General features: G+C 40.7%; 2 protein-coding genes across 3 annotated transcripts in view; one reads left to right on the top strand and one right to left on the bottom strand.

Moving 5' to 3' along the window:
* Positions 1–1,218: 1,218 nt before the first annotated feature.
* Positions 1,219–7,464, top strand: LOC117675510 (caveolin-3-like). Its single transcript, XM_034434221.2, has 2 exons — positions 1,219–1,446; positions 6,017–7,464. Exons 1-2 carry the CDS (start codon positions 1,318–1,320, stop codon positions 6,365–6,367), a joined length of 480 nt encoding a protein of 159 aa, XP_034290112.2. The 5' UTR covers positions 1,219–1,317; the 3' UTR covers positions 6,368–7,464.
* A 660-nt stretch (positions 7,465–8,124) lies between these two features.
* ARHGAP4 (Rho GTPase activating protein 4) overlaps positions 8,125–23,804 on the bottom strand; it is a 49,132-nt gene continuing 33,452 nt past the window's right edge. The window contains exons 13-23 of one of the 2 annotated variants that reach the window (XM_034434219.2): positions 19,835–19,895; positions 19,600–19,677; positions 19,180–19,314; positions 16,999–17,104; positions 16,653–16,883; positions 15,125–15,201; positions 13,044–13,191; positions 10,452–10,538; positions 10,146–10,289; positions 9,081–9,174; positions 8,125–8,991 (exon numbers count right to left, since the gene is read on the bottom strand). In XM_034434219.2, coding sequence (XP_034290110.2) covers positions 8,779–8,991; positions 9,081–9,174; positions 10,146–10,289; positions 10,452–10,538; positions 13,044–13,191; positions 15,125–15,201; positions 16,653–16,883; positions 16,999–17,104; positions 19,180–19,314; positions 19,600–19,677; positions 19,835–19,895 — 1,374 coding nt within the window. In that variant the 3' untranslated portion in view covers positions 8,125–8,778. The remainder of the gene's footprint in view (positions 8,992–9,080; positions 9,175–10,145; positions 10,290–10,451; positions 10,539–13,043; positions 13,192–15,124; positions 15,202–16,652; positions 16,884–16,998; positions 17,105–19,179; positions 19,315–19,599; positions 19,678–19,834; positions 19,896–23,804) is intronic. The other variant, XM_034434220.2, reaches the window with a different exon arrangement.

The following is a 23,804-nucleotide window of genomic DNA, read 5'->3' as shown; positions in this document are numbered from 1 at the left end:
ATATCAGTGCAGCCACAAAGTATTCACCTGACCTGACAAACAAGCTGTGTAAGCAATTAATGAATGACTGGAGGAGGAAGGGGTTAAATAACTTACCCCATCATATTCACCCAATTTTGTGAAGTTTGATTGAAGTTTAAGCCTCCCACAACTGGATGCTACACTTTCTTATGGGTCATGAGTACAATCCTTATGAAAATCTTATAGCAATGGTTGAGCTGAATAAACTTCTGCACATCCTTCCATTTTTTTAAAAAAATTCACTTGCAAGTAAGTAATAGCTAAGCAATGTCTCTTCAACTTGAACTGAATCTATTTATGAGTTCAATACCACTGAACTCACAGGGTACTTTTTAGTAATGAAGGAGAGTATTTGTAGCTCAGGGTTGAAATGAGGGTTTAGCACTGATGGTATTACCTAGTTTGAATAATGAAGCAGATGCAAGAAAACAACCATGGTCAGAGAGCCCTCAGTGTACTTTCCCCCCCATTACAACTCCCAGATAATTTTCTAAAACCAAATGCTTTTGCTATTTATTTTCAGCCTGTAGAAACTGAGCTTCTGGATAGAGATATCCCATCTTCAACTATTGTCAACAAAAGTCATTTTGACCTCCAAACAGAATCTGCCCTAGGGCTGGTGTAAAACAAGAGCCTTTTTTGGAAACAAAGCCGTAACATAGTATATATTAATAAGATATGTATTGCTGAACCTTGGTGCCTATGCTTATCTTGCCATTATCTCAAGTCACTGAATTTTGTTTGTTGCAGATTTGTGCAGGGCTTCAGAACTCCTTTGAGTAGTGACAATAGCACAGCAACACAAATAAATTCATCTCTTTGAAAAAAGGCATTTATATTCCCAATTTCACCACTCTGAAAATCTGTTTGTGTCCTTTCAAAGAACCTAATTATTTTTCCTCCAACTAGTTATTATTTTTAATGAGATGTACACAATCCAGACTGAGAAACGGGTAACCAATACATTTAAATTTCATTTCAAAAAGCTGATTTATCTACAATGTTCTATTATTATGTGCAGTGAGTTGATTTTTTTAAAACAAAGGTGAAAAGACTACCTAGACTGCTAATTATTCAGGCTAGCTAAAAAAACAACTGAGTCTTGATTGAAAGGGAGCTGTATTCTGGCTCCGATGGGGACTATTTCTATCTATGAACTGCTGTCAAGAGTTATCAAGATGGAAAAGGGAGGGGGGCAGCAATAAGGGAGAGGCCATTCTTCCCTGACAGTCAGAGACAACTGGTGGCTGCTTTACAGAGACAGACAGATCCTGAATAGGAAACAGGCCCAGAGCTATGGCCCAACAAGAAGAACAAGAAGTAGTAGATGTGATTCTGGAGAAGATCAACTCCCGGGACCCTCTCACCAAAGAGATTGATTTGGTGGAAAGAGACCCCAAGCAGATCAACCAAGAGGTGGTCAAGGTGAGCACATCTCCCAGGGCATGGGACTAAAAAGTGGCGGTGGCAGCAGCATAGAACTATTCTTCTTGCAAAGTTCCCTTCAGATTGAAAAGAAGAAGCAAGGAGTCAGCCTCACTAGATAGACCAGATTAGGATATCAATCAGTTCCACAGAGAGGCAAAAAAACTTCTGTATTTTTGTTGAGACTGGGTATAGTAACAGAATCTGGCAAGTTTGATTGTGCTGTCCCTTCTCCTTGTAGTTCATTGAATCAGAGACCGGTCTGCCTACCTAAATGTTATCTTGTAGGTCTGGATTTAACAGAGAATAACAGAATAAATACTTTTATTGTTTATTGGTCCCTTTTGCCTAGGAAAGGTAATAGGGGTTCCTGCGTATTTTCTCCAAAGTCGTATTCCCTACCCTCCCTCTACAATAATATAAACTACATAAGGTGAATGCATGGTATAGAGAATGTTCCTGCAAAGTTGTTGGGGTTGCATATATCACTCTAGATATAGAGGAGATAAACGGAAGGGTGCTTCCACTTCTCCAAGCTAAGAATTTTATTCTTCACACAATGTACTGCATAAATCTATGTTCTCTCTCCCCTCCTCCCACCTCCAAAAAGAGTGGTTGCTTCCCAAGGAATGTATTATTTTTAAAAGCTAGTTGTTTGTGGTTTAATTTTACAGTTTTAATTCATTGCTTTCGGAACTTAGCACATTGTATGAACTCTGGGTATTGAGCTATATTATAATCGTATTGAGTAAAATCAAGCTGGCCACAATGAAATGGAGGAACAGGAAAAGGAGCGATGACAAAGGTAGCAAGAGATGAAAGGTAATCAAGAGCAGCCACAATGAGTCCTCAGGGCTTCCTAGGTGAGTTTCAGACTCCTTTTTTTTTTTTTTTAATGGAAACACTTTCCTGAAAGCCAAGTCACAAAGGACCCCCCATCCTTCTTACTTGCCAGGCAATGATTGGTTTTAGAAATGTTAGAAAGATTGGGAAAGAAAAAGTAGAAAAGATAGTGTGGAATTGAACAGAGAGAGAAAAGAGGGTGAGATGTCTAGGTAAAAAGGTGTGGCTGGCACCATGCACTTCTGGGGCTCTCACAAGAATGTCAGAAGAGCCTGGGGTGCTTCAGATCAACTTCAAGGTCCAGCACTCTTCATCCAACCTGGAAGCTTTGAGGAAGCCAAGAAACAGCGCAATAGCCCCCTCTAGTGGCAGATGATAAAGGCAGTCTTGCGAAAAACAGGAACATCCAATTTATATGTAGCGGCTGAGTAGAACATCATTTTTCTTGCAATCCTTAATAAAAAGCTTTATTATTAATAAATATAGGGCTAAAATAATTTAAAAACAATTAATAAAGTCACAAAAAGGGCAACTTTTTTAGAAGTCTCAACTGCATATTCAACTGCGCTTCCTCAGAATTTCTTCCAAGCATCCCAGAAGCAGGACTTTTAGCAGTCAATGCCATTGAGAAGCATGAATGGAGGAGAGGGAATGGACTTTTCTCTTCATTAAGTTTAGCAGAATATGGGGAAGTGGAACTGAGGGTCCCCATTCCATTCTCTACTAATATAATTACCGTAATTAATTTTAAGGAAAAACTGAGTCCTTGATCCCTTCCTCTTTTTAGAGAATATATTTACTTTGCCATTATACTGAAAACTGAGCTAGATTCATATCTTTGTACAGATAAAGTTTATGCTATAATTTCTGTGTGTTGTTCATTAGGCCAAGAGAATGTGATTTACCCCAAATTGATCTTCAAAGTAGCTTCTTTTAGAGAAGCTGTGATATGACTTTATCCCCAGCCGCCAGAGTACTTGTTGTACCTTAGTCTTAGTGAAACACAGCGGTTCTCTATTTTAGCAACTTTAAGGTATGCAGACTTCAATTCCCAGAATTCACCAGCCAGCCAGCCATGCTGAATTTTGGGAGTTGAAGTCCACATATCTAAAAGTCACCAAGTTTGAGAAAACCTGGTGTAAGATATCTCTTTCCTTGGGCTACTGTCTCAGTGCTTCAAATGAAGGATGTCAAAGACACTCCATCAGGCATAAACATCTGATGCCGTGCTGAAAAATAAGCTGGCCAAATTCCATCTCTATGAGTGCCTTTGGGTTTATATAGGCATTTTTAGAAAATAGAAACAGCTGGTGCCTCTAAATTATAGTTTTTTTGTCCAAAAAGAAAAAAGATATAACAACAATCAACCCACTATGATCAACTAGGAGTGACAATAGGAAGTTTATGGGGATCTAGAGAAAGATGCATAGTAATCCCAGCATCTTTGTTTCTTATGAACAGGAATTATTACATTTCACACCTACAAAATCACCATTTTGTGAATAGGCAATAGCCCTGTGGCAGCCATTTTGTGAGGTGGACCAAAACATGCTCTCAAAATACCAAACAGGTTCAAACAGGCTTGTTTCCTTTTAGACCATTCTCTCCTTGAAATTTTCTAAGGAGCCTGTAAAATTAGCTCCCTCTGCAAATAAAAGCTTAAACACAGAATCCTTATGGGTATTATATGTGACAATTTCCTTTTTAATGATTAATGTTCTGCAATTATTCACCTAAATAGCTAAAGAGGAGGGGGGGAGAGAAAAAAATAGGACCTCTTCTTCCCATACCTTCCTTTTTTTCTGGGTATCTAATGGCAGTTTTTACTTCCCAAAGTTAATCAAGGCCAAAGGAAAAGAATGTAGTTCTCTCTAATTCAATGTTTTGCTGATTAGCTCACTTTGCAAGAAAGCTAACAAGGTTCTTAGAAGGATTATGGAGTAAAGATAACATTAAAAAATGACACTTGGGAAGGGATAATCAGCCTAAGACTAATCATATACTATAGCAGTGTTCTAATTTAGTGTTTCTCAACCTCAGCAACTTTTAAGCTGGGTAATTTCAACTCCCCATGCTGGCCGAGGGAATTCTGGAAGTTTAAATTTACACAGCTTAAAGATACTGAGGTTGGGAAATGCTGTTCTAATCCTTTGCACAATGGGAGAAGAATTGAACTTTGCTCCTAGAAGCTTTTAACTTGGATTTTTGCTTATAATGCAAAACCACTTCTAGCCTGTCCTTCTTGATAAAATCAGGATATCCGCCAACAATTAAAAACAAAGCATAATTTAAACCATCACAGTGACTCCAATTTGTCCTTGATCATGCTTAATTTCCGAAGAATTAAATATTTATCCGAATAATAAATCCATCCCCTGCCTGCTAATATCTGCCCTGCCCTGATTTTGCAATTCTTTCAATGAGGCCTGTTCTGGAAAACTTTCTTGAGACAGTGTTCCTGGGAAATCACCCCCTGCTGAGTCAGTCACTCACCTGCTCTTTACTCCACAAGGGGCACTTCCAAAATTCATATTTCAACAGCGACAGCTCCAAAAGGCAAGGAAGTTGCTCTGAAGATTGGAGGTGAAAGATAGGCTGGGATTGTCTAAATGAAGACTCAGAATAGAGTGTAGGAAAGCTATGCAAATTAACTGCTCTCTTCCTGGTAATTTTTTCCATTTATTAGTTATGGAAATGTGTAGAATCCTGCTGATGATCTCCCCCCACCCCTTTTAAATGCATGATTGCAATTTCAATACCAGGTGGTATTCCATCCATTCAAGAATTACAGGCTGCAAATAAACACATATAGCAGAACTCGAGCCGACTTTTTCATAAGGAAAATAATTCAATAATTCTTTGAAAGCTCAGCTCAGTACAGAGAGAAGCAGACGAGGTGGAGGTTAGCTCTTCTCTAATCACAGCAACCTTTCGCCGAGTTTAATACAGGTTTTCACCAGAAGCAAATTCTGAATATGTTTAGGAACTCAGATTCAGGGAAAAGAATAACAGCCCCACCCCCCCAATGAGGGAAATCCTTGTTCCAAATCATACCCAGTATAATAACTGGTCATCATATAAAGAGCCTTGGTGGTGCAGCGAACTAAAGTGCTGTTAAGTAGCACTTAGCTGCCTGCAATTACTGCAAGTTCGAATTTCACCAGGCTCAAGGTTGACTCAGCCTTCCATCCTTCCGAGGTAGGTAAAATGAGGACCCGGATTGTGTGGGCAATAAGCTGACTTTGTATATAAAAGAACACTGCTTAGGGGGCCCCGAAAGCCCTACTAAGCAGGTATATACAAAAGTATGAAGGCTATTGCTTAATGCATTGTAAGCTGCCCTGAGTCTCCGGAGAAGGGCGGCATATAAATCGAACCAATAAATAAATAAATAAATAAAATAATTAGCTGTACTTCCCTATAACTAGAAAAAATATTTTAGCATTCAAGATGTCTAAAATGTGTTGTGGTTAACTAGCAGCAGAAAAATTGCTACCTATGATGGAAGAGATTTAGATGTGGAAGTCTGAGATAGTGTGAGAATTGGTATCTTGGATAAGGTATTAGACCAGACGTCCTCCCTTCCAGCCCTAGGATTCAATAGTTCTAGCATTAACAATTTCTCTCTCTCACGCGCACACAAACAACTCTTTTTCACACGCACACAAATCCTCCTGACTGAAACAAAGCTTTGGGCAACTCACAACCTCTCTTCCTACCTTGCCAGGTAGACTTTGAAGATGTGATCGCTGAGCCAGAGGGCACCCACAGCTTTGATGGAGTGTGGAAGGCGAGCAACACCACTTTTACTGTCAGCAAGTACTGGTGCTACCGGATTCTATCGGGGGTGCTGGGCCTGCCCCTTGCCTTGCTCTGGGGCTTCCTCTTTGCCTGTGTTTCTTTCTGCCACATCTGGGGGGCCATGCCTTGCATCAAGAGCTACTTCATAGAGGTGCAGTGCTGTGGGCGCTGCTATGCCTTGTGCATACGTACCTTCTGCGACCCTCTCTTTGAAGCAGTGGGAAAAGTTTGCAGCGATGTCCGAGTGGCCCTGCGCAAGGAACATGCGAAGGACTGAGGCCTCTCCTTTGGATCAGGACAGGATTCTGGCTTCATTTTTCCTCCACTTGACCCACTCAGATGGGACAGTAGCTCAGCTGGAATCCTGAGTCAGTCAACTGATGGAGGCTGAAACGATCTGGCTGATGGATCTTTAGCTTGAATTCCTTGCCCCCAAGAAATTACTCCATTTTTTTTTTTGATTAAGGTGGGAAAAACAAACAAACAAACAAAAAACCTGTACCCTAAATCAGTGTTCCTCAACCTTGGCAGCTTTAAGATGTCTGGATTTCAATTCCCAGAATTCCCCAGCCAGCCATCCGTACTCCCACTCCAAGAAGTCCACACATCTTAAAGTTGCAAAGATTGAGAAACACTGCTCTAAATTCCCCCTCCCCATCTCTCTCTCTCTCTCCCCCTCTCCCTCACACACACACACTTATCACAACATAGTGGCAAGCCCTCTTGTAAAAGCCCATTCTGTACAAGCCCTCTTGTAAAATAAGTAACTGTTCAGGAGTTTTGTATAGCAAGGCTTTCTAGCAGAATGGGACAATTCACTGCAGCCAATTCACCGCAGCCAACTTGCCATGGCCAAGCATTTGACCTGTGGGTCATTTCAGCATCATAGCCTCCCCATTCTGGCACCTTCTAGATGTGCTACAATTGCAGTGTCCAGAATCTTCCCAAAGCCTGGCTGCAGGATGCTTTGAGTTGCCATTCCACAGTACATTGAGGCAGCCAATGGGATTAGAGCTATCATATCCGAAATACAAAATTCCAATGCTGCCTTAAATTGGAACAAGATGATATATTGTCCTAGGTCCTAGGAAGCCATTTCAGAGATGCTTTGAGTACAGCACTAAAGCCTTACATGTTACATCTCAATCTCTCTCCCTTGACACTCACTACATTACAGTTTCAGCCAACCCATTTCATGTCATCACTGTGGTAGCTTTCTTTGAAATCAGTTTTTGGACACAAAATTACTCAATCAGTGCTATTCTTTTTTAAACCTCAATGCCAATTGCTGCTTTGAAACAAACACTGACAATTTTCTAAAATTATAAAAGATATTTTGCATTTTATGACAATAAAACCCAAGCAAATCCTTCAGTGTCTTGTTTATTCTTTATAAAATCCTGACTGGCAGGCGCTTTCTGTGGAGAGTTTATAAATCCAGTTTATTGCAAGAGACAGAAAACAGACTGTATAGAAAGATCACAGTACAGTCATTTTTGTTAATGACAAGCTAATACCAGGGCTGTACATATGCTGTAATTGCAAAGAAATTCACAGGATGCGGCATTGGGCACAGAATTCTGCTTCCTGAGAATGTGAAAAAAAATTATATATATATAAAATTTTTATATATATAAAAGAGCAGGTTTCTAGCCCTTATGTCTATAAAGTGATGCTCAAAAGTGTGGTTTTAATTTCCTGCTGAAAATTTGGAACCACGAGGGTGTCGTAAGTCAGATTTCCAGTTGTCAGATTGGCAACATAAATTATGGAAGAGAATCTCTACAAGTTTAAGTTGCATACTTTACACAGGTTGCAGAATTCAGCTTGACTTTGCACAGCATTTTAAAGCACAGAGTACATGCAGCCCTGATTAATACTGAGCAGTAAAGACAAAAGATGATGTGGGAGTAGAAGGTGGGGGAGGGGGGGCAGACAAACTGGACCTTGGATGATGAGGGAAAAATTGGCACATGGGTCCCCACCACAAATATGTCCCCTTACTTATTGCCCCAATGTAGGAGGGTGATGCGTGCAGGGTTGGATGAGGCTGTACCAAGTAGCATGTGTGGAAAGAATTTTAAATTCAGACAAATGTTTAAAGCAACAAGAGATACATTGCCGGGGTTGAGAGCCGAGGAAGGAAGGAGAGGTGGTGAGGGCTAGTGTGAAGCACGTCAGGAAGAGAATAACACACGTACAAAACAATGCCCTCCTTTTCAACCTCTGGCACCATAACTCACTAGACATGATTCCCTTCCCAAGGCCAAGAACAAAGTCCAGGAATCTTGGCACATTCCCTCCCCCATGCATCCCTTCCACATGAAGATCCAAGTGCAAACTATTTGTGACAAAGGAACAACTGGTCTGGGTGTTGGGTCCAGGACCGTCCTGATGGGAGCTGTATGTTTTAGCCCCAGTCACATCCACAACATGAAATCCTTCAGATGCACCTCCAGTGCAGGAAGACGCCCAACAGCAAATGCATCTTCAACATTTGGCTTGGAAGTCGGAACACAAATGCTGATAATCTTACATCACCCCCCCTTCCCACCCCCCACCAGGAGAGAGCAAGACACAACTGCCCTGAGTTGGTATCCAGAACAAGAAGGACGAGGAGGAGGAGGAGGGTAGCCACAGTATTGGGCAAGTCATACTGGGGGTGCTTTTCCCCATGTCATGTTTGACTCACTCTCCATTTCCCAAAGACTTGAAGACCCCTTTGCCCCGCAGAAGTGCCCTGTTTGAAGAGGCTGGCTTGGCAGGGGCGATACCCTTCTTAGCCAAAGAATTGCTCTTTGGGGGTTCAGAATGATTGGGAGGGTCACAAATCCCTGTGTGCTTCAGAGTAGTTTTCCCAAGAAGTTCTTTGAACACAGAATCCATATTCCTGGCCACCTCCTATCAATGGAAAAAGAGAAGATATGGTGAAGGGAGCAAGAGAGGGAGGAAAAACCAGAAAGGGGAGAAAAAAATGGAGAAGCTCTTACCCGGTCTACCTCTACCCGTTTCTCCACTGGTCCCTGTCTCTCAAAATTATTGCCAGCCCAGGTCCGTGGAGAAACTTCGTTCCAGCGGTCTGGCCTGGGGAAAAACAAAGAGCACCAAAGAGTATATGAAACATAAGACTGCATATGGACTTCTTAAGTATATCATTAAGATTCTATCCCTTGTGGGTTTTTTTTTTTCAGTTATCCATCCCTCTCAATTATCTTAGTTTATATTATGTTAGCATTTTCCAAGTGCTGGTTGAGATAGCGAAGAAAATGCCCTGCAGAGAGCCTTGTGGACACAACTTATCAAATCCTGCAACTGGGAATAGTCATTCCTATGACAGTTACTGCTAACTATCAAGTACCTGTTGGAAAAGCCTATGGAAAACACACATTTCAGTAACAGAGCAGTGATCAACATCAGGCATCTCCCTTCATGTCCATTTGTTCTCTCCATTCCTCTGCCAACCTTATTCTGTCTGCATTGACAACATTCTTTTGAAATGCCACTTCAGCTATTTTTTTTTCTAGCCAGACTTTGTATCATGGAAAACACTCAGCTGCATTATTAAGAAGAACATATGACCTGCCTCTGCTTTATAATGCTTGTTTTGCTTGCTTGCTTTCTATTTATTTATTTATTTATTTATTTATTTATTTATTTATTTACTTACTTACTTACTTACTTACTTACTTACTTATTATAAGAGAGCATTCCGAATTGGATGCTCTGCTTGCTTGTAAGTTTGTTTGTTTGTTTGGTTGGTTTTATTTATCAATCAAAGCATTTGAAATGGGAGACTTGTGATTTATTAAAAGAGAGCATTCAAAATTAGAATCTCCCCATTTAATTATATCCCAAACCACAAAGATATTGTCTATTTTTCTCCTGTCCCATCTAATGCAGATGCTTCTTTTGGACTCTATCAAAGCAGAAATGAAATACTTCCCAAATATTATTTGGCATTGTCTAGGACTAGAGCCACCTCTAAATGTCCCTCCCACCTAATTGATCCAGCACATGCCAATGCACATTTGTGCCCTCCCCTTCAACTCTCTCACCTCTCAACAGGGTGAAAGGTCTTGGCCTGGGTTGGTTGTAGGATGGGAAAAGGCAGGCGGCCCCCATCCATGAACGGTGATGCCAACTTGCGAATAGGGCTGCTTCCTCCACGCTGGCGACTCACATCTGAATTGACACGCAGCCTAAAATATGAGAGAGGCAGAGAGAACATCTGCTTAAGAGAAAGATCCAGTCCCAAGGCAAGCCCTCTTTGGGGCAGCAGGCAACAATCATAGAGGTAGTATCAGTCAACATCACACAGCACTAAGAATTTGGATGTGGTCTACCCGCCACACTTCTCCTACCTGCTAGTGGGTTCAGGGAGCAGTTCCTCCAGAGATGGTCCAGTATCAATCTCTAACCTGGAACTGCGGGTGTTAGATTGTTTTTCACTGCAAAAGAAGCAACCAAGGAACCAAAAAAGTTGTTAGAAAGAAGGGCTGATGGCTCCTCCCTAAGTAATTCACGCCTTCTTCCCAGTCTTGTTTCAAAAAGATTTTGGAGGAGACTTTTTTTTTTTTTACTTTGATTTATATGCCGCCCTTCTCCGGAGACTCAGGGCGGCTTACAATGCGTTAAGCAATAGCCTTCATTCTTTTGTATATTTATACAATGTCAGCTTATTGCCCCCACAAACTGGGTCCTCATTTAACCTACCTTAGAAAGGATGGAAGGCTGAGTCAACCTTGAGCCTGGTAAGATTCGAGCCTGCAGAAATTGCAGGCAGCTGTGTTAATAACAGGGTGCATTAAACCACTGTGCTACCAAGGCTCTTAAAAACCATTTGACATAAAAAAGACAGTCCCCACATTTCCTGATTTCATATATTGCACACGTTTTTCTTTGAAAATAAAACAAATCGAACAACCCCCAAGGAAAACCATCAGAAAAAAAAGCCCTAAGATTCTAGCCCTAAGGTTAATAGATAAAATCTAAAAATAAAAGCCACAATTACAAAAATGACATGTCCACATGAAAGTAAGAGAAAAGGAAAGGATATCAGAGGCTTAAATATGAAAGTTGTCGGATGTTGTGGAGTTGATAACATGCATGAAAAAATATTGATTTCATTATGAATAAAAAGGCTAAAATGTTTCTCAGAAAGAATGAACTAGTTTCTCTATAGTTGCAAGTGCCTAAAAATAGAAAATCACAGGAAGGGATGAATTTTGGGAAACAACAAACAACATTCTGGATAATTGTGATACAGAGGAAATATTATTTTATTTAGGTAATATGAATAGATAGGTAAGAATGTAATGAAAAAATACAAAAAAGTGATTGGGGCATTTGGAGAACCTAATGAAAGAATGATAATTGTGATGGAATAAGAAATAATAAGCAGAGATAATGAAATATACAGTTTACACCTAGATAATTTGCTACTGTATACATCTCCATACCTTTTTGCTCTTGCAAATTATTCTTGCATCCACCAGACTCACACATCACTTTACAAACTGGCTTTTATTCTTTAAGCTTATTGTAACACTTTCTTTTTGAGGATCTCATCAATTCCATCCAACCCGAATATTCTTGGTTTCCACCTTCCTCTTGATCCATTCACTCGTACTTCATATATCTGTGTTCCAATTCCAAGCCCCCTCAATAAACTTCTCTCCTGCTGGTTACTCTTGTATTCAATCTACATTCTTTAAGCATCCATTCATTACTGAATTTATCACTTCTTGTTTGCATATAACAAACTGGGCAGAAGCATACCCCGACTTAATTGCACTTTTTTGAAACATACATTCATTCCTACCCATTAACTTAGTACCAACAATTGCACATCATAAAATTTGTCTGTCCAATTTCCCATCTTTAGCAAATATTCTATGAACATACACAAATTCATCTACTCATTCTAGATGTTTGCCAGTTATGCATAATTGTTAACTCCAAACAATTCCCATAGTTCCTTGATGCAGTAATGTTCAGATCCACACTCTTCGGGATTATACAGCTATCATTTGAATTTTGAAACTACAAAAGGTGAAAGTGAATGTTGGTGTAAAAAAAAAATGAATAGATTGGCCTCTAAGAATGCTATATGGAAGAGAACTGGGATGGTAGGAGAAACCTACAGTATAAACAAATTAAATACAGTAGGAAGTGCATTATCAGTATGAAAGAACCCTGAAATGGTTAGGACATATAGAGAGAAAGAATAAAAATCAAATCACAAGAAAATATATGAAGAATCATGAACAGAATAAATTTATGGTAGATGACATGTTCAGCTCTTCAGAAAAGACGACAAGAAGTTTAAAGAACAAAAGGCAATCAGGGTGTAGAAAGGTGAATCAAGAGACAAGAACAGTTTGCAAGAATAAAAACATATGAGTTATAGTATGAACTGTGTTTATGTAAGCTATAATTAGTTCAATTTCTTTTCCTTCTCTTTTTTCTGTCAAACTTTAGTTTCCTTCTCTATCCTCCTCTAGCTGTGCTTTGCAAAATGTTACTTACCTGAAAGGGAATATCATGTAGAATTTATAACTCAAATGCATTCCCACGACCACTTCCACTGCAATTGTCTTTAGCAATCTTTTCTTCAGACCCCAAGATAACCCTAAACATATCCATATCCACACAAATCCACAATCCTTGGTCCCTGACATCTATGGAAGCATTTGGTTTCTATTTAACTGACACTGTTGTGTTATTTCTATCCCTTCCTCTCAGTCCAGATTGGGAACGGGGCTTCTTAGATATTATTTATTTTCATTCTGGAATAGTTCCAACTAAAGCACGCAATATGCAACAAAGCCTCCCTTTTATATGCTAAGCATGAAGATTTCACCAGCAGTCTTGTATCTTTCCAATCCTACTCTGGTCCGCTTGCATTCATAACTACTACTTTCCCCGTGACTGGCAACACAATGGCCACTCACCTGTCTGGTAAGACAATGGGTGGTACTAATCCTCGGTTGCCACCACGTTCACCTCGTCGCCAGCCAACTGAGATTCCTCGTACAAACCGCTCTTCAGGTTGAGCTATGGGACCAGAGCGGGGCACAGCTTCCGATTGGGAGTCTCCTTCTGAGAGGGCAAGAAAATGAATAATTGGTAAGTCAACAGGCCCTTCCCAACCCATCTGCAGAAGAACTCCTCAAATGTCAGTGAAACAACATGTTTTTGCAACTCCACAGGGGAAAAGGTAATGAAGGTTCATTCTCAGCAGTGTCTACAAGAGTAGTTGTAGACTATCTTAAGGATGGCCCCACCCTGTTCTTTTTGGAATAATTGGATCTAACAAAAAGGATGCTTGTGTGTGCAGAAGATGGACAGAAACATACAGGTAGTCCTCAACTTGCTAGGAGACCATTCAAAGTTATGATGGACCTGAAAAAGGGGACATGTCCCAAATCCAAAGTTTCAATGGTCGCCAACCCCTGCAATCACATGACTGCATATTAGAGGTTGGCAATACAGCTAGAGGTGCCCTAGCAAACAATAGGTTTGCTTAATGAATTCATTTGACAACCACTGTATTACTGACTGCTACAAAAAAGCTCATAAAATCAGGTCAGTCACAAGACTGACCTGTTTTACAATCGTTAAAACATCTTGCGACCGTAATGGGCAAGCTCAAGGACTACCTGTATTTAAATATTGTATTGTTAAATATTAAATAGGAGATTGAAGCTTATTGAAAAAGCTTGTAAAATGGTCATCATTATCATAAGTAGGGAATGGAATTCATAAGAAAATCATTATTTTTAGGAATATCAATGTCACATTATTAACGCAACCAGGGGATGGTTGGGCCACGATACATATTTCTCTTCTCTGAAGGATCTACTCCTTCAGAGTAGATCTGAAGGCTCAGGGCCAGGTTATCTTTTAGACTGCCTTCTACAGCATAGCTCCCAATGACCGGTAAGATCCCACAGAGTTGGTCTCCTCCGGGTCCTGTCAGCTAAACAATGCCAGCTGGCGGGCCTGCGGGGGAGGGCCTTCTCTGTGGCTGCCCCAGCTCTCTGGAACCAGTTACCTCCTGAGGTCCGGACCATCCCCACCCTATTGGCCTTCTGAAAAGCGGTGAAGACTTGGCTTTTCCAGCAGTCTTGGGGCTGTTGATCTCGCTGTTGCGATCTGGCGAGATCCAGCCATGAATGGTGTGAATGGGTTTTAATTGTTTTTAATGTTTTAATTTTTAATGTTTTTATATATGGTTTTTAAATGCATTGTAAGCTGCCTTGAGTCTTCGGAGAAAGGCGGCATACAAGTTGAACAAATAAATAAATAATAAATAAATCTATGGGATGAGTGTGTCAGCCAAATTCATTAATACAATGGAGGGGCAGGAACAACTTTAGTCTCCTAAAATAAAGTGCAGACTCTGACATCTTCTTCCATAAAAAGAAACAGATGTGAACCAACATCCCAAAGTATCTAGTCATACTTACACTTCCACAGACTGTCTTTAATTCTACTGCATAGCCAGATGATACTCCATTAAAGATATGGAGCCCAGAAACCCAAATTTTTATATATCAAAAATCCATAGTATGTCCCCTAAGAGTCGCATTTAAAGCATATCTAAAGGAGAATGTTCAGTATTGCTGGACTACAACTCCCAGCATCACTCACCATTTACCATGTTTAATTAGAACCGTGGGACTAATCCGTTTCAACTGTGAAAAATGCTGAGGCGCAGACAGACCCTGATCCAGGACACAATGTACTCCGCTTTAATTCATGTCTGTATTTAGATTGATGGCTTCCTACATCGTCTTCCTCAAGAAGCTCAACTACAGACTCCCCACCACTGATTCCCTTCTTCCTTTAGCTCTGAAAAGAAACAGTGCTATGCCCCTGTAACCTAACTAAGAATTTTTGCAACCTCCCCACCCCCATGTGGAGGGCAGTATCAAGCAGGACAAGACAAAACAGGTCACAGAATTTTCTCTTACACACACACACACACACACACACACACACACACACACACACACACTCACTGACTCACCATCCTCACTTGCTGGAGTTTCTGGGGTCCCCTCAGTCTCAGGCTCTTCTGCTGTAGTCTCCAGGGGCAAGACATCACTGTCGAAAGAGAGACAAGAGACAAAGAATGAGATCCAAGGGTTGGAGTTGCACAACAAACCAAAGCACATAGGCATACAAGCAACACACACATACCAAGACTGTTCTTATTTCTTATATACTTGCTTCCCATACAGTCACAGACCAAAAACATAAAGAGCATAAAAGGAGGAAAAATATTAACACAGGCCACACAAAAGCTATTGACACTCATAGTGTTTGATGGCTGATTTTAAAAAGTACCCTATTCAGAAGAATTGGGCCCTTCTGTGGATGGGAAGATAGAAACAATTAAGTAGGCACTACAGGTTTGCCAATATTAAAGCCATATATGTAACACTGCCATTTTGCTCCTGCTAGATTTTCTGGGCCACTCTAGATATTTCTATCCGTTGTTTCTATTGTTTGATAAGGCTCCTACCATAACATACAAAGTGGCCAAATTCTGCATGACAGCATAGAAAATCAGAAAGATGCTCACAACAAGTTAGCAAAAACAGTTTCTCTTCAGTTTTTCTTCCTTCATTTCTTTATGCCTCCTTTCACCCTCAACAACCACTTTTATATTTACTCTACTTGTTTTGTGTATTTATGTTTATATTTACTTGCCTAATGTACTTAGATATTTATATAGAACATTTTTGAAAAAATAAACATTTAAACCGTATTTTATTCTTATTGTTACTTAGGCCTAAATTCCCGATGATGGGTCCTGTGTCCTGTCCCACACAATTCCCTTGTATCAACCTATGCCTTTTGTATTATAAGTTTATATTTCTATAAAGACTTTCTTATTGTATTGTATTATGCTGGACTTGGGCTAAAATAAAGTTTTTGTTTGTTGGACACTGGTTTAGCAAAAGGAAGAAAAAAGTCAGTCAAACAGAGTGAATAGGCTAGTGTTGGAGGGTCTAAGCCATTCATATGAAACCCGCTGATTTCTAACTTCAACCAAAGAGAACACAATTTCATCTATTGCAGTGGCTGTAGTAGACTGATCTCTTAGTAAAAAGAGCACAATTTCAGACTGAGGCCAGCCCAAGCATCTGCTGAAAGATTCAGGTATAACACCAGGGGGGGAGGGGGATGCTCAGCAGGGCATCCAAACAGATGCAAAGGCATTATTGGATAGGAATATGATGCACCTCTGTTACCTTTGAACAAACAGCATCAAATCTTGCCAGAGTAAGCACCCTTGGGGCAGACAGCGCGCTTTGGACCAAAGTTGAACTAAGTAAACTTAACATACTGATGCAGATGCAGATCTTTAACTAACTTGGTTAAAGATCTTTAACTAACTCGGCATGGATATGATCCCAGCTGCCACACCGCCATGGAAGACTGACAAGGCACGATATGCAGAACCAGGGTTGCATTAACAATATCTGCACACAGCCCTGGCTGCTTTGTCCCCCGTTTACAGAATCCTCCTCCTCTACTCCTTCTCATACCAGTATTCCTCTTCGGCCAGAGCCATGACTTTTTCATATTGGGGCCCAGGCAGCTGATTAGCTCCAGGAAAGATGGCTTCATGATGGACGATCAGGCACTTTACCACCTCATTGATGTGAGGCTGCACCGACACGGCATCCTGGCCCGCAGGTACCGTCACCAGGGTGGGGCCGAAGCAGACAGCTAGGTTGTGGGGGTCCATCATATTCTCATCACTGTACTGAGATAAACTGCAGGAAGAAGAGGGGTGGGGGGAGGCAATGGAGTTCCCTTAGCCAAAGAAAGCTCTGGCCATGGAAATCCTAAGGAGCGGGTTTACTTGCCACACGGTGCCCCAAAACTCACTGGTTGAGGAAAGCAAAAAGGTACCGCAGAACCACCAGTACTACAGATGGAAGCTTGGAAATGAGAGCCCGGAGGTGCGAGATGCGATCAGCTAAAGGCTCCAGATCTGGAAAGCAATGGATAGAGGACCATGCATTGGATGGATCAGCACTTCTGCACATGCGTCTGTACCCCCACAAACTTAGTTAATTCTCATCTTTGGGTATTATAATTCATAACCACTTTGTGCTCAAAAGGAACAGCTGAAACTGATTTATACGATTAGTACATTATTGGGGCATGAAGCATTCAGCGTGTTATTCATTTGTTTATATTTCATATTTCTAAATCGGTGTTAAGTCGTACTACTCCTTAGAAGTTGACTGCTTCAATTACTAAATCAACAGTTGTCATTCAGCAATTGAGAATAGTGATTTCTCCATCTTGCCCCACAAGAGTGTTAGCATCATCTAAATCTCCCCTTGTCAGTTCCCATACCCTACATGTTGCCCCCCGGATAAACTCTAAGCTGCACAAGGGTCAAGGATCTGTTTTTTGCTGACATTTCCTGTTGTGAGAAATGCACCAACAGAAATCAGCCCAATTAAGTTACCTGGCTCCTCCCTCTGCTTGGAAAACCAGAAAACCAGATGCAAGCAGTTTGGGAGCTCTGGGGGAAGTGGTGTGTGGAGACCCTCTAAACTTCCAGAAAAATAAGGGAAGGGATGAAAATGTCAGCCTTACGCCACTCCCAAAGGATAGGACTTCTTGATTCTTTGCCAGCTAGGGATAGGGAGAAACAACTGAGCTGGGGAAATGTGATGAATGAAACATGTCTTTAGATCTGATTCCTAATGTCTTTCCCCTCTCAGACCATTTTACCAATGACTGCTTCTTTGCTGCAAAAAGTGGACCATAAAATTAACCTATATATCACAGGCTACCTCTTCTCTAAACCCCTTCAAAAAGGCATGGGGGGGGGGAAGGTGTCTCATTCTCAATTTTAAATTCCTATACATTTATTTTTATTTTTTGTTTCACTTTTATACCATTTTTCAATATATATGGACCTCTGCACAACTAGCTGTATAAATACAAACATACATGCACACAGATCCCATTCAAATTATATAAAGTATGCATAAAGTTATTGTATATTCAACCATTTCTGAGACCTTTACTCCAGTCTATAATTCATTCAATTACTTAAATATTATTTGCTGAATAAAACAAATTATCAATACATTACTATAATTATTTAGAAATACTTCATTTGCTTCTAATTAGCATGAGATTCTTGCATTATTAGAGGCTGGAATAAATGAATTACAGGTAGTAATTACTGACACAATTGGGACCAGCAATCCCACTACTAAGTGATATGGTTAAGTGAAACTTCATGACCTCATGGACTTATGTCAGTTCTGCTGCAGTTATTAAGCAAAGTACCCACAGTCACGAAGTACAATATGACATCACCAAGATTGTGACTTCCTGCTGGCTTCCCCAATGATCTTTTTTGTTAGAAGTCAGTTGTGAAAGTTGCAAATGGTGATCAATTGACTGAGGGACTCTGTGATTGTTGTAAATTTTTGCTGGTTTGCAAAGGGCCCAAATTGCAATCACATGACCTCAAAGACAATGCTACAGCCACAAGTTCAAGGACCAATCATGAATTTAGTTTTTTAGTACTATCATAATTTCAAAAGGTTACTAAACAAAGTAATTGGTAAGTAAGGACTATCTGGTTAAAATGCAGTACTGCAGGGCTAACTCACTGCTTACTCCCTTGAGCAGCTCAAGGTTGACTTCTATCCTTCCAAGGTTGGTAAAATGAGGATGCAGATTGTTGGGAGCAATATGCTGACTCTGTAAATCGCTTAGAGAGGGCTGTAAAGCACTGTGAAGCAATATATAAGTCTAAATGCTATTGCTATCTGCATTTATATTGAAGCTGGTGGAGATGTTACACTGTATCCCATTTTTTCTCCTCAGCTTTATTCTCTTGTAAAGATAATAAATGGGTGTCAAAAAAGGATGTATGTAAGAGATGGAGAGGAAGTTCACATGTAAAATGTTAACTCTTTGATTTTGTAAGAAATGGTTTGTAGATCCCAATATGATATACATAATTGCATATGTATGCATAAACATTCATACTTGCTGCAACAACACCACTGAGGAAGAGGCAAATATACTTACGGGCTGTGGCCAGCAGCTCAGGAACAATATCATAAGGAAAGAGAGGTTTCTCCAGTCCCCGAAAATACAATTTCAGCACTCCAGCCACTGAATCCAAGTCATGCTGTACATAGCTATCTGCTAGGGGGTCCTCACCTGGTGGAGAAAAATAAAACCTGCAACCACCGGTAAAAGATGGGGCCTAATCCCGCGCTAGCTATGAAAATGTCTAAACGACTTTGAATGTGGCAGCCGATGCCAACACTGAAGGCTGCTGCAATGGGATCTGAAGACCAATATCTCTTTTGGTTATCATTTCTGGAATGTCAAGGAAAGAGTAAACGCATAAGAGGTATTTGATGTACCTCCTGCTTCTATGGCGTCCTAGAAATGCCATGGCAAACTTAAGAAAACCTTTTAAACGTCCCCCTGACTGCTCACCTTTCTCAAAGGCATTCCTGATCTCTGCTACTTGTGCTTGAGATCCAGGCACACGAAAAATACCTTCATGTTGGAGGCCTGAGCAAAGAGGAGGAAAAAAAATAGCAAGAGATATTTTCAGTGAAGAACTCATGGTCTTCACAGTTCAACTCCCAGCAAGGTGACCAAATACGGACACAAGGAAAGAGGAAGGAAGAAAAAGGGGGGTGGGGAGTTTAGCACAGGACAGTCTTACCATGGAGATTGATGAAGCGGATGCAACTTTCCACCACAAGGGGCACCGCTTGGCCTGAGGCCTGGAGTTACAGAAAGGAAAGCAGAGTGTTACAAGATAGCATTCTCACAACACACCCAGGACTGCTGGGGGCTAGTTTTCTAGCTGTCACGATTGGGCCTGTTCATTAATTAATGGCATCTTTAGTCTGATTCAGCAGATAGAGCAAAACAAAATGCTACAGCGGGTATAGCTAAGAAAACAAACTCTGATTAGGAAGTGGCCTGCTCATCTTAGCTCCAAATGGGTTACTTGTAGTTAGATGAATCTCTCCTTCAGATTCAAACTTTTATCTGCAAGAGGGGCAAGAATAGTTATCTTAGGACGGTTGTAACAATTGCTGTATTATAATGCAATTTACAGTAACTAGTGAATTGTGTAATAGGTGATATAATGTGGGAAAAGATAGGTGAATAAAAATGGTTGGCTGCTGCTGACAGCAGTTATCAGTAGCTTATTTTATATGTGCCTCTTCTCCACATTGTTGCTGCTCTGCAGACATGGGAGGTTTTGGAAAAAAGCTTTTGTTATCAACAGCAGAAACAGAATGAGAATGATCATCATTAGCAATGATCCCTCTTACTGTCAAACTCAACTGTGTAAACTGTGCTTTTCTATATTCAGTGCAGCATGGACATTGGAGGGATGAGAAAGGTTGGATTTAAATTGGATTTTGGGGCAACTGCTAACTAACTCAGTGGGCACTATTTGGCAAAGAAACGAGGACCTTCTAATGCACAATAGCCAAGCTTATAACCTGGGCTTTTGAAGAGAAGAGTGTGACTGAGCCCCTGACAACGAATGAGAAGCAAATAAAACCAATAAAACTTGGGCAAATAAAACTTAGAGAAGAAACTTTTAAAAAGTATGTCTTTTCTCTTTTTCTTGCCAGGACAATTTTACAGGACAATTGTAAAGATGAGAGCCAGTTTGGTGTAGTGGTTAAGGCATCAGGCTAGAATCGGAGGCGCTCTGAATTTTATTCCTGCCTTGCACATGAAGTCAGCTGACCTTGGGCCAGTCCTCCTCTCTCAGCCCTAGGAAGAAGGCAAGGACAAAAAAAATCTTGCCAAGAAAACTTCAGGGGCTTGCCCAGGCAGTCGCCAGGGGTCAAGACTGCCTGGAAAGCAGAAGGAAAATAAAGTGAAGATAAAATGAAGTAGGAAAAGGAGAGGAAAAAAACCTCCAGATACCTTACTTTGGTCAGTCTTGGGAAAAGGCAGTAGTGGGTTGCTACCAATTTGCCCCAGATTGGGCGAACCAGTAGCAGCGGTGCCAGGAGGCTCCGCCCACCCGCCCGGACCTCTCTGCACATGTGCAGAAGTGTCGCCTGTGCGTGCCCATGAGCAAACCAGTAGCAACGGGATTTGAAACCCACTACTGGGAAAAGAGTAGATTCTATGCAAGTAATTGCATAATTAGCCCATCAAATTTCCATTCTTCTGGAGAGAGCTTTAAAGCTTTAGATAAATCATCTTAATTCCTCCTCTAAAAACTGCAGAACTGTTTGGTCCACATATTCAATTTTGCTTAGCACAGAAATCTGTATTATATTTAAAGCAATCTCAACCATGCCCCAGCTAAGAAAATTGCTACATATTGTCCAGAATTGCAAAATCAAAAGAAAAAAAAAAACCCAACTTCCTCTCAGTTTCACTTTTTGCACAAATATGGCAATGAGTGAGGGGGAAGGGGGCAAAAAAGAAATTAGAGAGAGAACCCGGGCTTTCCCTAGTTAGGCAAGCATTGTAGATCATAAAGAAAGTAAAAGCATCTTGAAGACAGCTCACCCCACCCTACCCCACTTCCGGTATCTACATTTATGCATTTTTCTCAGAACTATTATGAAAGCAGTTTGCTACCATCTCTTTCTAGGCTGATGTCTTGATTTCCCAGTGTAGCCTCTATGTTTGAACTGAGTCTCCTTCTACAACAGGAGTGACAACTCCTTATGATTGTGTCTGTGTGTGTATCATTTTGTCTCTGTGCCTCATTTGGGGATCAAAGGAGATGTGGCTAGGGTCATTAGTATCATCAGAGGAGAAGGGACAAAATGTTCACTTCTCTTTCCCATGTTTCTTTTTACTAATAAGCAGCAAAATTGCTACAGAAACTTGGCACTCATCTCACCCCTTAAAACGTCTGCAAATGGGAGAAAATATACAACCATTGCAAATGGGATTTTAAAAATGGGATGCCTTTATCTATGAGGGAGGCTTTAAAATAGTTATCTGAAGCCTGAAACGCCTCCAACTTCCTCAAACTGGGGAAACCCATTTGAAGGTTTTGGCCCCAGGCTCTTGGGAAACAAAACTGAAGAGCTAGAAAGACAGGGGTGGCAGGGGTGGGGATTCACATGTAGCTTGTAAACTATTAAAATGCTCGGCCCTATCTTCTCATGTATACAATGGAAAAAGCAGTCTACCTTTATGAGCAAAAGGACTCAGGGTGTTAAATATTAAGGCACATTCACTGGTTAGCACAGAAAAAAATGGGCAGGGGGAAAAAATGGACAGGGGGAATAATAGGTAAGGTCTCTCTTTTTTTGCGGTTTTAATACAGTAAGGTAAAGGTAAAGGTTCCCCTTGCACATATGTGCTAGTCGTTTCCGAATCTAGGGGGCAGTGCTCATCTCCAATTCAAAGCCAAAGAGCCAGTGCTGTCTGAAGACGTCTCCGTGGTCATGTGGCCGGCATGACTAAACGCCAAAGGCGCACGGAACACTGTTACCTTCCCACCAAAGGTGGTCCCTACTTTTCTACTTGCATTTTTTATGTGCTTCCGAACCGCTAGGTTGGCAGAAGCTGGGACAAGTAACGGGAGCTCACCCCGTTACGCGGCACTAGGGATTTGAACCACTGAACTGCCGACCTTTCGATCGACAAGCTCAGCGTTTTAGCCACTGAGCCACTGCTTCCCTTTTAATGCAGTAATACCCAACAATGAAAGAACAAAATATGACATCACGTGTAGTCTAGAGGTAGAAACAAGGTACACATTCACAAGAATCGAAAGCTGCTAGTCTCATTTTAGCACTGAAAACCACCCCTTCACCCACATACATACCCTCTCTGTGTGCTGTGTATGACTGCAAAAAGACCTGGTAAAGCACAGAGATTTCCCATTGGCATGCTGGGATTTGAGTTCAAGTCCCCACACATTTACCACATTTCTAACACCTGGATAAATTGTGGGTGGAATCCAAATGTAACATGGTGAGAGGGGATCCATTGAAACAAAAGAGATTTAAATTAATTGAGAAGAATTCAAATTTCTATGAGTTCAACAGATCACTTTCAGCGTGATGTAGGGTCTAGATCAAACCCCAAATCTCTCTTTTTAATCTGTTTATGAAAACTAAAGTAAAGTCTAAACCATAAAATTAAACAAATCTGCATAAGTTATTAGTGGTGTATGAATCAAACAATTCTGATGATTTGTAGATTAAAGATCACAGCAGGCAAATGGTTAGAACAGGTATTGCCTACAAAAAGAGGCAAAAAGGATCAAGTGGTTTTTCTTAGCTAGGATCCATTTCCTACAGTTATCAAATAAATTCCTGTAAAGAATGAATGAATGAATTTGCTTAATTATGGACAAATTTGAAGCAATCAAAAGTTTCTATTTCAATTGCATTAGCGTATTTTAATATCCTTATTCTAATGATGTAAAACAGGTGTGTCAAACACGCTAAAACGGGGGTGGGCATAGCCAGCGCGTGACACATCTGGTCTGTGGGCCACGACTTTGACACCCCTGCTATAAAACAAATTCTGCAGAACCTTTTTTCACAAGTCGTTTACCTGGAAAGGTATCATTTCTTTTCAAATGTAATCAATACTTTATTTTATTGTTAATTTATGGGTGTAGCTCCTGGTCACTGACTGGCTAGGCAGGAAATTTTGGTTCAACTTACTTGGCTCAGGTCCCC

This window comes from Pantherophis guttatus, chromosome 2, assembly GCF_059756535.1.
Source record: "Pantherophis guttatus breed Tessera chromosome 2, ASM5975653v1, whole genome shotgun sequence".
Classification (NCBI taxonomy): Eukaryota; Metazoa; Chordata; class Lepidosauria; order Squamata; family Colubridae; genus Pantherophis; species Pantherophis guttatus.
This window is presented reverse-complemented; position numbering and strand designations above follow the sequence as displayed.

Bases quoted from the DNA above. Each gene is read 5' to 3' on its own strand.
- LOC117675510 (XM_034434221.2), top strand. From the start codon at position 1,318: ATGGCCCAACAAGAAGAACAAGAAGTAGTAGATGTGATTCTGGAGAAG. The intron at 1,447-6,016 runs GTGAGCACATCT...CTACCTTGCCAG, and splicing joins TCAACCAAGAGGTGGTCAAG to GTAGACTTTGAAGATGTGAT.